This window comes from Thamnophis elegans, chromosome 2 (genome assembly GCF_009769535.1).
Source record: "Thamnophis elegans isolate rThaEle1 chromosome 2, rThaEle1.pri, whole genome shotgun sequence".
In the NCBI taxonomy this organism is placed as follows: Eukaryota; Metazoa; Chordata; class Lepidosauria; order Squamata; family Colubridae; genus Thamnophis; species Thamnophis elegans.
The window spans coordinates 10,518,482-10,532,869 of record NC_045542.1 but is presented as its reverse complement, the minus strand read 5'-3'; the positions used below and the strand labels follow the sequence as shown (position 1 = coordinate 10,532,869).

Here is a 14,388-nt window from a genome sequence, read left to right as displayed (position 1 = left end):
AAAATAAGCCCTAGTGAAGGGGTGGGTTTAGCCAGAACAGGGGGCAGCCCTTCCCCTCTCTGGTCACCTCAGGGCTTCTTAGCCCCTTAATCGGATCAGCTGGGCCGCTCCATTCACAGAACAGCTGATTCGCGGGTGCCACTCAGGCCTCGGCCTCCAGCAAACGCCAGTCACTTTTGCAGCCAATTGCGGCTGCAAAAGAAGCCGGAGGCCAAGCAACACAACCCAAATGCCTCATGCCCTCCTTGCCTAACAGTGACAGTCACAGCTCGCAATTCCGCCCAGGAAAAGAAGGCATGGAAATCAATACACCTGGGACATCGGAAGAAGCCATGCGAGGAGATGCTGCTGCCGAAGTGCAGGAAATCTCCCCCCCCCCACCTGCAGATCTTCCTTTCAAAGAGGAGTTTCACCAGGATGAAGGCGACACAAACACCGCCTTCAGCCACCTCTTCGTCCTGGTGAAACTCCTCTTTGAAAGGACGATCTGCAAGTTGTGGGGGGGGGGGAGATTTCCTGCACTTCGGCGTCTCCTCGCAGGGCTTCTTCCGATGTCCCGAGTGTATGGATTTTAATGCCTACAGGAGGTCGCTTCTCACCTGCATATTCACATTGAAGGCTCGAAATGGGGCGTTTTTGCAAATGGCTTGAAAATAGGGAAGGGAGATTTTCCTTCCTCTTACCCTGTTCTGAAGCTCAGCACAGACTCAGAACAGGATAAGAGGCAAAATCCCCCCCTGCCCTTTTTCCTGGCAATCGTTCTTTCCTTGGGATCTCAGCGCAGACGCACATCCCCCAAATGCTCTATCCGAAGCCGCCTCTGTGTCTGTGCAGAGTTCCCAAGGAAAGGATGGTCTGTATGTGTGTGAGAGAATGGAGCTGGAAAGCAAGTTAGTGAAGGGATGTGGCTCCCTTGGAGGGTGTGTGTGTGTGTGTGTGTGTGTGTGTGTTCGTTCGTTCTGCCAGGAAGAGTACCCCCCCACGAGGCCAGAGCAGCACAGTCAGCTGTTCTGCGGCCAGCAAGCAGGGCAGGTGAAGTCCAGGATGCAAGGAGGACTTGGGTCATTGTGGCCGCAGGCAAGCAAGTGGTGGGACGGAGAGGGTGGGGCTGGTGGGCTTCCTGCTTCCTGCACCTGAAAAATAATAAGCCCTCCCCCTCTAATAAGCCCAAGGCCATATTTCGTGGGTCAAAAAAATATAAGACCCTGTCTTATTTTCGGGAAAACACGGTACTATTGACTGCAGTATTGTGGAACGGTCATGCCTTCTCCCACAGAACACTGGGAGATGTAGTTCAAGGCAAAATTAACAAAGCAGGATATGTGTAACAAATGTTCATAACAACTCCCAGAAATCTTTGGAAAAAGCCAGGACAACTGAACTGGCACTAAACATGGGGGGCTAACCAAATGACACCGGGGAGAGGGGGGAGCTAGAAACAGATTGCACCAAAAATACATGTAACCTTCTCCTGATTTGCTGCAGGTTGGGTAGAGTCTCAAAAAGATAGAACCCATAGCATCACCTGTTCAGGCTTGAGCCCTGGAGGTATCCAGGCGTATTCCTCGGAAGCACAGCCAGAATCATCATCTGAGATGGAGTGACGCTGGAAGTCAGAAATGAGGCGGCACATCATCCTTTCCAAGTCGACAGGGGCCATGCGTACCGCATGCTCTTCCCGGGGACACTTGCAATGCTGGCAGATCTTCCTACACAGGAAGGAAAATGCTTATAGTGACCTAAGTCTTGGAAGAGCCGAGAGAAGCTGCAAAAAACAAAAGATCTCACAGAATTCTGTTACCTGCCAAAGATTTTTTTAAAAAAATAAGCACAGTTCCTCAAGATTTTCCCTATAAATCCTCTGATTGGACCCTGACCAATATTGAATGGGTCCCATCAACCTCTATTTAGATACATTCATTCTTAATTACAGACCCAGAAATCTAGAATGAATGATTAACTTAACTAGCTGGCAAACCACAAGGTCACATTCAACCAGTTTTAAGGTAGAAAACAAGATAGTGTGAGTAATCTAAAAATGAAATGAACCCAAAATATAGTAATAAACATATAGCTGATTTTTTTAAAAAAACTAAACTTTTATAAACCAATAGCTTATATTTTATTGCTTGTTACCCCATCCCTTAAACTAAATTCTGAAATTTCTACAACTGAAGAGCAATGTAATCTATAAAACTAAATTGATTTTTGTACATATTGTGCTTATTTGCACTCTGACTACAAATAAGGATCAGTCCAGTTCCCTAAACTTTATAACAAGGACAATAAGAAGAACGCAACAGACTGTGTTCAACCTTCACAATGGGGTTATCACCAGTTCAATAGAGATTGTAGTATAGTTAGTGATTGGTGAAGCAATTCTCAAGCTTCCCTTCCCAGAGACTGGCTGGCAGAAGCCAGGGGAAAAGACCAGTGGTGAAGCAAGATAATTGAGGTGAATGGTAAAATGCAGAGGGACAATTCAGGCTATAACCTGGAGACGTTGTATAGTGAAGAAGAAGGAGATGTATAGTGAATAATGAATAGAATAAAAATATTCTTCGATTGCACTATTTTTCTGCTTCCATGCAGATTTTTATTCAAAAAAGATAATGGTCAGTATTTTTTGGGGGGGGGAGTGGTGGGTTTCAAAAATTTTTCGAACCTACTCTGTGGGTGTGGCCTCCTTTGTGGGAGTGGCTTGCCGGCCATGTGACCTGGTGGGAGTGGCTTGCCGGCCATGTGTTTTCTCTCTCTCTCTGTCTCTGTCTCTCTCTCTCTCTCTTTCCTTCCTTTTGTCTCTCTGTCCCTTTTTCCTTTTTTTCTTTCATCTCTCACTTTTTCTTTCTTTTTTCTTTTTTTCTTTCTTCCTTTCTCTTTCTATGTGTGAGTCTGTGTGTGTGTGTGTGTGTGTGTGTGTGTGTGTCTGTCTGTCTGTCTGTGTGGTGGGTTTCAAAAATTTTTGGAACCTCTTCTGTAGGTGTGGCCTGCTTTCTGGTGGAACCTCTTCTAACCCGTTTGGTAGATTTGACGAACCGGTTCTACCGAACTGGTGCGAACTGGTAGGAACCCACCTCGGGGGGGGGGGGGGGAATTGAATCCAGAAAAGTTATGTTCGAAAGAGAAAAATGAGATGAATGTGAAAAGAGCAATGAGAAACAAATGAAAATTATACATGAATGCTGGGGGGGAAAGCATGGCACTATAATAACTAGAGAACAAAAGATGCAGGGCTGAGACAATGTTTTAATTCATTTATCTGAAATTCTACTTGGATAACATCACAGCAACATCTGCAGGATCCCATGGCTTTTATCAGTCTAATCCCTCTCCCCACACCCAAACACAAAACACTTAAAAACAAATAAAACAATAGGACGAGTGAAAATAGTGCAAGCCGAAAAGGCAGATGTCAGAATGAATTAAAGGGGGTGAGGAGCATCTCAGGCAGCCCTAAGTGTGATTATTCAGAAGTCAGCTTCTGACTGCATGTGCACAATTGTGTATTCTTTAACAATTCTTCCAAAACCCGGTCTCTTCTAGATATATTAGGCTAGAAGTCTTATGAATAAGATATATAGGAGGATGAAGGCAATAATCTAACCTTGCAAGGGTTCCCAGTTACAGAAAGGTGTAGTGTGTATTGTTTGTGCAAATTAAATATGGGTTTTCATATTTGGCTCCCCATCGCTCTCCGCACACGCTTCAAGGTACTGGTTATCACCTTTAAAGCTCTACATGGCCTAGGACCTGGATATCTGCGAGACCGCCTCCTGCCACATACCTCCCAACGGCCGATAAGATCTCACAGGCTGGGCCTCCTCCGGGTGCTGTCGACCGGACAATGCCGGCTAGCGACCCCTCGGGGGAGGGCCTTCTCTGTAGCTGCTCCGGCCCTGTGGAACGATCTACCCACAGAGATCCGGACCTTTCCTACTCTCTCGGCCTTCCGAAAAGCCACTAAAACCTGGCTATTCCGGCAGGCCTGGGGCTGCTGACTTCAGGAATGAGGTCCAGCCCCACTTAGGCTGAGTGTATGGTGTGTTGCTTTTTAAGTCTGTTCCTCTTTCCCTATTTTTTTTTAAACTTTTTACCTCTTAATCTTGTACTTTGTAAGCCGCCCGGAGTCCTTCGGGATTGGGCGGCATATAAATTTATTAAATTTACAATTTACAATTTTTATTTCAAAACGAGAGAAAAAGGTTTTTCTAAAGCAGCTAAAACCAGATTTTTTCAACTTGGTGCCTATAATTGAGCCAAGGTGGCACAGTGGTTAGAGTGCAGTACTGCAGGCTACTTCAGCTGACTGCTAGTTCGGCAGTTCGGCTGTTCAAATCTCACCGGCTCAGGGTTGACTCAGCCTCCAATCCTTCCGAGGTGGGTAAAATGAGGACCCGGATTGTTGTTGGGGGCAATATGCTGACTCTGTAAACCGCTTAGAGAGGGCTGAAAGCCCTATGAAGCGGTATATAAGTCTAACTGCTATTGCTATTGCTAATTGACCTTGCCACCTGAGAATACTGAAAACTGTTAGATGCCAGATTTAGGAAGACTGAGTGAGACAACCACAGTGAACCTAAACAATGAATGCAAACAACATATGGCAGCCCAGTAAACCAGGGAGGGCCAGGATGGAGAAACCACTTGGAGCATGGAGGAGGGGGGACTAGGTAGAGCAAAGGAGGGACAATACATTCTCCTACCTCCATCCATGCACTAGGAAGCCTGGGCACTGCTCCCCACACGCCTGACACGGTTGGCCCCGGTCAGGGTCCTCCAGTTCAGGCAGCTGATATAAGAAGAAAGGCAAGAAATCAACCACCAAAACTGCAATGGCATCCATGTCACAATTCCCAACGTTCCCACCCTACAGTTCCTATTTAACTGCAAAGCCCATTTCCACCTGCCAGCGTGATCACTATACATTCTATCACTATACACTATACATTAGGGAGCCGAAGTGGCGCAGTGGTTAAATGCAGCTCTGCAGGCTACTTCAGCTGACTGCAGTTCTGCAGTTCGGCTGTTCAAATCTCACCGGCTCAGGGTTGAGTCAGCCTTCCATCCCTCCGAGGTGGGTAAAATGAGGACCCGGATTGTTGTTGGGGGCAATATGCTGACTCTGTAAATCGCTTAGAGAGGGCTGAAAGCCCTATGAAGCGGTATATAAGTCTAACCGCTATTGCTATTGCTATTCACTAGCAGGAATCTTCAGCAAGGCCAATGTGGGTGAAGCCCACTTTTCAGTATCTATCTAACCGGGTGGTACCCATTGATACTCTCTGACCCCAATCATTCCAGTTGTCTCTACCCACAGATGGGGATGCATCAGTACTGTCAATCCAAATGCTTGTACAACTAGTCCCAGCAGGTTCCCAATAACATTGTTCACCAATTTTGCATTTGAAATGAATCGCCTATATTTTTAGGTTGGCTTTTACTACAGAACATGTACAGGTAGTCCTCAACTTACAACCATTCATTTAGAACAGTGTTTCTCAACCTTGGCAACTTGAAGATGTCCGGACTTCAACTCCTAGAATTCCCCAGCCAGCATTCGCTGGCTGGGGAATTCTGGGAGTTGAACCCCGGACATCTTCAAGTTGCCAAGGTTGAGAAATGCTGATTTAGAAGATATAGCGGCACTGAAAAAAGTGACTTATGACCGTTAACCACCATTGTAACATCCTCGTGATCACACGATCACAATTCGGACGCTTGGCAACAGGCATGTATTTATGACCAGTTGCAGTGTCCCGGGGTCATGTGATCATGAACTTCTGACAAGAAAAGTCAATGCGGAAGCCAGATTTATTTTACAACCACAATTTAGCAACTGCAGTGGCTCACTTAACTGTAGCAAGAAAGGTTGTAAAATGAGGCAACATTCCCTTAACAACTGTCTTGCTTAGCAAAGGGGGTCAATTGTGGTCGCAAGTCAAGGATCACCTATGCTGTACCTGGGAGGCAGAACTGAATTTGGGTAGAGGAATAAGAGAATTCTCACTTTCCAAAACTCACTTCCCAGAAAAAGGAACAGGGGTGGCCTGAAGCCAGCTTTCAAAACCTCTGGCCAGGCTCTGTCTGAAGCAGAGGGGATTTTTTTTTAAATAGGGGCTCTTGAGACCTTGGACCAGTCCCGCTCTCTGAGGAAGCTGGCAAAGGCAAACCGTTTCCAAAAAGCCTGGCCAAGGAAACTGCAAGGACTTCTTCAGACAGTCAGCAGAAGTCATGTGTGTGTGTGTGTGTGTGTGTGTCAGTCTCTTTCACCATGCCAGCTGTGGGAAGCCAGTGAAGTCATGTGTGTGTGTGTGTGTGTGTGTGAGAGAGAGAGAGAGAGAGAGAGAGAGAGTCTCTTCCTCCATGCCAGCTGTGGGAAGCCAGTGAAGTCAAGTGTGTGTGTTTGTGTGTGTGTGTGTGTGTGTGTCAGTCTCTTTCACCATGCCAGCTGTGGGAAGCCAGTGAAGTCATGTGTGTGTGTGTGTGTGTGTGAGAGAGAGAGAGAGAGAGAGAGAGAGTCTCTTCCTCCATGCCAGCTGTGGGAAGCCAGTGAAGTCAAGTGTGTGTGTTTGTGTGTGTGTGTGTGTGTGTGTGTGTGTGAGAGAGAGAGAGAGAGAGAGAGAGAGAGAGAGTGTCTCTTCCTCCATGCCAGCTGTGGGAAGCCAGTGAAGTCAAGTGTGTGTGTGTGTGTGTGTGTGTCAGTCTCTTCCACCATGCCAGCTGTGGGAAGCCAGTGAAGTCAAGAGTGAGTGTGTGTGTGTGTCTTCCTCCATACCAGCTGTGGGAAGCCAGTGAAGTCAAGAGTGAGTGAGTGAATGTGTGTGTGTGTGTGTCAGTCTCTTCTTCCATGCCAGCTGTGGGAAGCCAGTGAAGTCAAGTGTGTGTGTGTGTGTGTGTGTGTGTGTGTGTGTGTGTGAGAGAGAGAGAGAGAGAGGGTCTCTTCCTCCATGCCAGCTGTGGGAAGCCAGTGAAGTCAAGAGTGAGTGTGTGTGTATGTCTTCCTCCATGCCAGCTGTGGGAAGCCAGTGAAGCCGTGTGTGTGTGTGTGTGTGTGAGAGAGAGAGAGAGAGAGAGAGTCTCTTCCACCATGCCAGCTGTGGGAAGCCAGTGAAGTCAAGAGTGAGTGAGTGTGTGTGTGTCTTCCTCCATGCCAGCTGTGGGAAGCCAGTGAAGTCAAGAGTGAGTGAGTGAGTGTGTGTGTCTCCTCCACCATGCCAGCTGTGGGAAGCCAGTGAAGTCGTGTGTGTGTGTGTGTGTGTGAGAGAGAGAGAGAGAGAGAGAGAGTCTCTTCCTCCATGCCAGCTGTGGGAAGCCAGTGAAGTCAAGAGTGAGTGAGTGAGTGTGTGTGTCTCCTCCACCATGCCAGCTGTGGGAAGCCAGTGAAATCAAGAGTGAGTGAGTGTGTGTGTGTGTCTCTTCCTCCATGCCAGCTGTGGGAAGCCAGTGAAATCAAGAGTGAGTGAGTGTGTGTGTGTGTCTCTTCCTCCATGCCAGCTGTGGGAAGCCAGTGAAGTCAAGTGTGTGTGTGTGTGTGTGTGTGTGTGTGTCTTCCTCCATGCCAGCTGTGGGAAGCCAGTGAAGTCGAGTGTGTGTGTGTGTGTGTGTGTGTCTTCCTCCATGCCAGCTGTGGGAAGCCAGTGAAGTCGTGTGTGTGTGTGTGTGTGTGTGTGTGTGTGTGTGTGAGAGAGAGAGAGAGAGAGAGAGAGAGAGTGTCTCTTCCTCCATGCCAGCTGTGGGAAGCCAGTGAAACTGCTAAGCAAGGAGCTTTTGCGGGTGAAACTCTGCCTCCTGCACAGCCCTAGAGAAGAAGGGAACGTTAAGGAAGCCGTAAGGGACGAGCAGGGAATTGTGGGGAAAAGGCAACCCGCACAGGCCGCGACCTGCTCCGTGTAATTCAGCGAGGCAGGGAAAGGCCAGACGTTGGCTTCCTGCCACTACAGGTGACTGACAAAAGTCGGCAGCCGAAGCGAGAGGCGCCTTGGGAAGCTTTGGCGCGGGACGGAGAAGAGCGGGGAGCGCAGAGGCCACGCGAGTGCGACGAGGAGGAGAGTTTAATCGGCTGCGAAATTAGTTTTCCCGGACGTTTTTTTTCTTTTTGGGGGGGTTGCTTTCCGTCCATCTTGGCTCCTTCGTTTACGGATTTCATCAGGCCAACGCGCGATGAAGGAAGGGGGAGCGAGCGGGAAGCGATGCCTTCGGAAGGGAGAGGGAGAAGGTGCCGGGAACCGCTCCCACTTCCCCCTCCAGGCAAACTCCACGGAAGCCCCGCCTGAACCGGGCATGAAAAAAAGAGGTTTCGAGTATTTTATTCCCGGCTTTATTCCACCCTTAGGCCAAGAGAAAGCCAGAAATAGTGAAATCAAGGGGAAAGGGGTTTAAAAAAAGGTGATCTCTAGACCGTCCGTCATCCACTTTTCCCCTTGAAAGCCTCAAATTACCAGCTTTAACTCACTACTGGCGCTTCATCTTATTTTCTTACTTTTCTGTAGAATGGCAGTGTATATCTTACCAGTTTTAAAAATAATTGAAAAGAGAATCTGTAGGCTAGGCTCTCTGCCTGGCTAACAGTTCATCCTCCCAGTTGCCCAAATTGAAGGGGAGAAAGTGACTTGTAAACACTGTTAATTTTTTTTTAAATTCTGAAATAAGGATTTAGAAGGGGAAAAAACCCTATATATTTCCTGTTCCTGATAGGATATACCCCTCACGATTGCATTCTGCACGCGTCCCAAAGCCCCTTATTATAGTTGTTATTAATTCCATCCGACGACCTTAGAATTCTTAAAAATAAATCTTGTTTGAGAAGTGCATTCTGCAAATGCTCAAATATTTGCATTTTCTATAAAGAAAAGCAGACAACCAACATCAGACACCATTTCTCAACAGAACGGGGCAACCATTGTGTTAAGAGTACTCACAATTCCTAAGCAACATAATTCCTTTCCTCTCACATCTGTTAACTGATATCTACCCAGCCGTTTGCAGCTTAGGAGGGATTTCAAGGGGGAAGGATATAGTTCATCAGATGATGCTTTGATAAATCTGCCAGGGCAGACATAATATGAAACCTTCACCTCCCCTCCCCCTCCAGACTGGGGATTCACCATTATGTGACTCCTTTTTATTCCACTAATGTAACTATTTGTGTTTCTATATTCTTCTCCACAATAGCCCAACACAACCCAAAAAGCTTTCTGTTAGAAGAAAAGGTAAAATACCACTGATCCCCAATTACAGCTTTTCAGAAAATTGGCTCGGAATCCTACAAAAATATTTCTCACTCATGCCCTTTCTTTCTTAGCAATAGCAATAGCAGTTAGACTTATATACCGCTCCCTAGGGCTTTCAGCCCTCTCTAAGCGGTTTACAGAGTCAGCATATTGCCCCCAACAACAATCCGGGTCCTCATTTTACCCACCTCGGAAGGATGGAAGCCTGAATCAACCCTGAGCCGGTGAGATTTGAACAGCCGAACTGCAGAACTGCAGTCAGCTGAAGTAGCCTGCAGTGCTGCATTTAACCACTGCGCCATCTCGGCTTACTTACACAATTTGGATCCCCATTACACCTTAATATTTGGTCTTACCCGCTTCCAAGGCACTGCTCCAAAACTCACACTGAAACTTCAGTTAAAGATTAAAAAAAAAACCAGATAACGCAAGAGAGAGAAATGACGGAGAGAAAACACTGTCTACATTACTTCAAAGATGCTCACCATTTTTGTTCAGCTGCCCCCAGCACCTACTGTGTCCAACAAGAAATATGGACTTAACTTGGATTGCCCTAGAAGAGGGAACCCTGGGCAGAGAGAGAATTAACCGTTTTATCTCTAAAAGAAGCAAAAGCGGCAAAGTCCAGAATTATCTGTCTACACCCCCACTCATATCAGCCCATACATCAAATGAAGGACTCTCTCCGGTCAAGTGTCTACAGTGAGCTCAAACAAGAGTGTCCAATTATAGGATTCTCCACTGGAGCATCCTACCAGCATCCCACTGGAGCAAGATAACCACCCAAGGAAAGCATGCAAGAGAGGAGGAATGAAAGCAAGATGCTGGAAGACAAGTTGTGAGCCGCCAAAGTTTGCATCACACACCAGAAGTTAGCCTACAAAGGCCATTTGCCCTTCACCATCCAGCACAAACTCCTGAATGTTAGCTTGAAAGCTCTCTCCAGCAAAGATCTCCATATCATCAACTAACTACTCTAAGCTATCAAAAAGTTACCTGTTCTCTTATTCAGGTCGGACCATGCTCATTTGCCTCTCCTTATGCCTGGAAGTGCCTCAGTGAACACCTGTTACTACCTCTCCCTCTTTCAAACCCCACCTCTTATGAAGCCTTTGGCTTAACTCCTAGGTTCTCATTGAGCGGAAGCTAAAATATCTCTAATAACAATTTAGACATGTTATTACACTGTTAAGTTGCCTCTCCCTATCCTTTTATTGTGCCTCCTACGAATACTAAAATTAATGGTATATGCTCCTCCAGCAAAGGACCTAGATGCAGAAATTTTTTGCTTGTGATTCATGTATTAAGTTCCCATCCCACATTTCCTTCGGGAGCTTAAGTTGGTGCACATTATGCTCCTTCCACCCATTTTTCCTCACCGTTCTGTAGACAAGTTGGACTGAGAGAGAATGACTATCGCAAATCACCAAGGAGTTTCTATAGTTGAGAGTGGGGTTCAACTTCGAACTCCTCAATGCCAGTCCAACCACTGGCTCTGGAACATCACTACCCTTTATGACACGTTATCAAAACCTTCCACTTTCAAGAGGAAAAGTGTCACTGAAAGACTCCATAGGCTCTTATTAATGAACTTAGCACATGGATGTTATGGGCAACTGGACATTGGGTATTGCTCACAGGGGTAAAGGATAGGGATATGCAAGGACCATTTACATGGAAAGAATGTATAGCAATCTTCATGTGAGCAAACTTCATGCTTGTATCATTCACCTTTTTCTTAAGAATTTCTACACTCTATGCTTGTATCATTCACCTTTTTCTTAAAGATTTATACGCTTCATGCTTGTATCATTCACCTTTTTCTTAAACATTTATACACCATGCTTGTATCATTCACCTTTTTCTTAAACATTTATACACTTCATGCTTGTATCATTCACCTTTTTCTTAAAGATTTCTACACTTCATGCTTGTATCATTCACCTTTTTCTTAAACATTTCTATAGTCTTTTCTACTTGTTTTTAATTTATTAAGAAAGTCCAGTTCAGGATTTCAAAGCAGGAGCTAAGGAATGCTATGGCTTCCACATATTGAATGGTGGCCTTCCCACAATTCCTCCTCCTCCTCTCACTCCTTCAACACCCCCCTCATTATTTCTTCTGAAATAAAGCAAGTTTAATTAACATGGTTGGATTTAAGAGCATAAGGAAGATTTTACAAGTCACCAACCTAATCCAGATGTTTTGGGTTATGACTTCCATGATAGGTTTTGTGTGGATTCAAGTTGTGTGTTGACAAAACCCCTGAGAACAGACGACTATGCTGTGTTTTGCAAAAACTCTATGATCCAACAGGCATCTCAAACCATCCCTTTCATGCCACCTACCTCGGATTTACCAAACACCCTGCAAAGACAATGGGATTCCAAAGCACAGCCGCAGCTAATGGCAACTGCCTTTGGAAAAACTAGCATTGTGTTCCCTTTGGGTGGCCCTCCTGTGGATATCATGTCTCACTGTGTCTTTCCTACCGGAGGTGCCTTAATGCTTAATTGGCATCACCCACTTTAGAGCTTGCACGGGGCACCTTTCTAGGCATCTCCTCTTATTTGGATGCAGTGGGGGTAGCTGAAATTCTCTTGCCCTTCCTTCCAAGAGTCTGGGGTATTTCTGGTGGTCTAGCGCCCACCTTCCTCCTAAGAGCTGCTGACGAGGTATTCGTCTCCACCCGCTGCCTGTCGCCAGCCCTGAGGCCGAGCCACCTGCCCTCTTTTGCCCTGTAATCCGAGCACCTTCATCCTCTTGGGGGGATGGGGGGGGGAATCCCTTTTATCCGAAGGATTCCGTGGAAACCTTGGCGTGAGAAAAATCCCTTCGGTCTCTTTACAACGCAGCCCTGCTCTCCCCCACCCGCCCGCCCCATGACGTCTCCTTTGGGGAGAGGGAATTAAATTAATTGCACCCCGCTGGGACCAGCCCCGCCGCCTCCTCTTCTCCCCGCCCATCCATGAGCAGCGCCTCGCGCCGTTTCTGATCCCGTCCTCCGACCTGCCTCCCTCCCTTCCCTCCCTTCCCTCCCCCACCCCCGAACTCCGAATGGGCCGCGGCTGCCTCCGCGGAGGCTGGCTGGAGATGGCTTTGGGGATGGGGGGGGGGGTGGTCCCATGATTCCCAACCCATCCCTTCTCCCATTGACGGGGACTCACGGCTCGGGTCGATCGTCGGCGCCGCGATCCGCGGTTGAACATGGCCCGTCTTCAGCGCCCGGGCGCAAGGGGGGAAACCTGGAGATAGGTGAGCCGCCCGGGCGCTGCTACGGCTGTGGCCGCGTTTCCCTTCCCCAAGGGAGGAGCCGCCGTCTCCGGATCCCTCCCCGCCTCCAGCCACCCAATCCCGCCCCTTCGCCTTCTCTTACGCGAGCTTCCTTTCCATCCTCCTCCTCCTCCTCCTCTCTGGATCATTCCCTCCCTGCGCGCTCCCGGCTCTTGTGCTCCTACCGGCTTCCCCGCTACGTTTGTCCTGGGCCCTAACAACCGCAAGGGTCGAGGCTCGCCGAGGTGGCTTACTTGCATGGCTGTATGTGTGTACGAGCCACTAATGGTGCTTAGAAGGATCTGGTCCTCGGGATGCAAGCGCGGACCCTCGGCTGACCGCACAAGCAGGTGGCTTCCTTCGCCCTGCGCCCCGGAGCGCGTCTTTGTCAAGCAAACGAGCAGGCTGCTTCCCTTCCCCACTCGCCTGGCCTTCCCGCTGTCACTTCCCATCCATTTAAGCTCTTGCCAGTCTTTTCTCCGTGCCTGCTGTCACTTCTTATTATCTAGCCAACCCCGCTTTTTTCCTTCCCCTGGCATCCCTGCCACTTTCTTTTTTTCTTATCATGCTCCGGGTCCTTGGAGGCAATTTCCCTCTTTCTCAATTGTTGTCATTTCCCCTCTTCTCACTTCCACAGATCTACTCTTCAGGATAGACAAATGAAAGAAAAAAAGAAGGAAGGAAGGAAGGAAGGAAGGAAAAAGAAAGAAAGAAAGAAAGAATGAATGAAAGAAAGAAAGAATAGTAGTTAGCAATAGCAGTTAGGCTTATATACCGCTTCATAGGGCTTTCAGCCCTCTCTAAGCGGTTTACAAAGTCAGCATATTGCCCCCAACAACAATCTGGGTCCTCATTTTACCCACCTCGGAAGGATGGAAGGCTGAGTCAACCCTGAGCCGGTGAGATTTGAACAGCCGAACTGCAGAACTGCAGTCAGCTGAAGAAGCCTACAGTGCTGCATTTAATCACTGCGCCACCTCGGCTCTACCTTAGTTACATGAGAGTTCCCAGGAGACTTTGTCTACAGATTCTACACAGTAGCCCAAAAGACTGACTCTCTCTCTCTCTCTCTCTCTCCCTCTCTCTCTCTCTCTCCCTCTCTCCCTCCCTCCCTCCCTCCCTCCCTCTCTCTCTCTCTCTCTCTCTACCTGCCCAGTTCAGTCCTGACACAATTTGACTGCTATAAGCTTTCGCAAACTAGAGGATAATAAAGTCAGCCCGAGAGGCTTAACATTACAGTACCTGAGCCATTGCTCTTCACTACACAAGGAAGATAATTTTCCAATCTCCTTGATGTTTACTTAGTTGTCTACTAAGTAGTGAGAAAGATCTCCAGGCAACTGTGATCACACCGAGAGACATAAAAACGTCCTGTAGCCTGCCTTTCCTTATCAAAAGTAGCATCAGCTGGAAAGTTATCACTATAAATTGTCTCCTGAAGAAGAAGAAAAATAAGTATATGCTTCTACCCCATATTTTAAAGAAAATTAAAACAGGAAGCACACCTGGATTTGCTAAGCAATCTATATATTGTTATATTAAAAAAAAAAACACCAGGAATTTAATGTTCCATTACAATTTAGAGACTTGCTGAAATGCCCACTTATTTCTGCAAGATAGATGGATAGGTAATAATCTGATATCGTTCTTAATCTCAAAAAATATTCTTACTAACCACCGATTTGGAGAGGGCAGACTTGAGTCCAAATCCTAGCAGGTGTTTCTCCGAGGTTGATGTGCCTCAAAGGGTTGTTATAAGGTTACTATTTACGCCATCTGAATTCCTTGGAGGAGGATCAAGGAAATAATTCTATAATAAAGGAGAGAAGCTGTGCCACAGCCCAATACAGAATTGAAAACAGACTTTAAAAACCACTTAAACCCC

General features: G+C 47.2%; 1 protein-coding gene across 4 annotated transcripts in view; it reads right to left on the bottom strand.

Annotated features, from left to right (window-relative positions):
- The window catches only part of PRICKLE3 (prickle planar cell polarity protein 3), a 35,608-nt gene extending 23,064 nt beyond the window's left edge, over window positions 1-12,544 (bottom strand). Inside the window, exons 1-3 of one of the 4 annotated variants that reach the window (XM_032210771.1) lie at window positions 12,398-12,544; window positions 4,704-4,789; window positions 1,526-1,709 (exon numbers count right to left, since the gene is read on the bottom strand). In XM_032210771.1, the coding sequence (XP_032066662.1) occupies window positions 1,526-1,709; window positions 4,704-4,789; window positions 12,398-12,439 (312 nt within the window). In that variant the 5' untranslated portion in view covers window positions 12,440-12,544. Of the gene's footprint in view, window positions 1-1,525; window positions 1,766-4,703; window positions 4,790-10,226; window positions 10,278-12,397 lie in introns of those variants that run through there. The other 3 variants (XM_032210774.1, XM_032210772.1, XM_032210773.1) reach the window with 3 other exon arrangements.
- Between the last annotated feature and the right edge of the window lie 1,844 nt (window positions 12,545-14,388).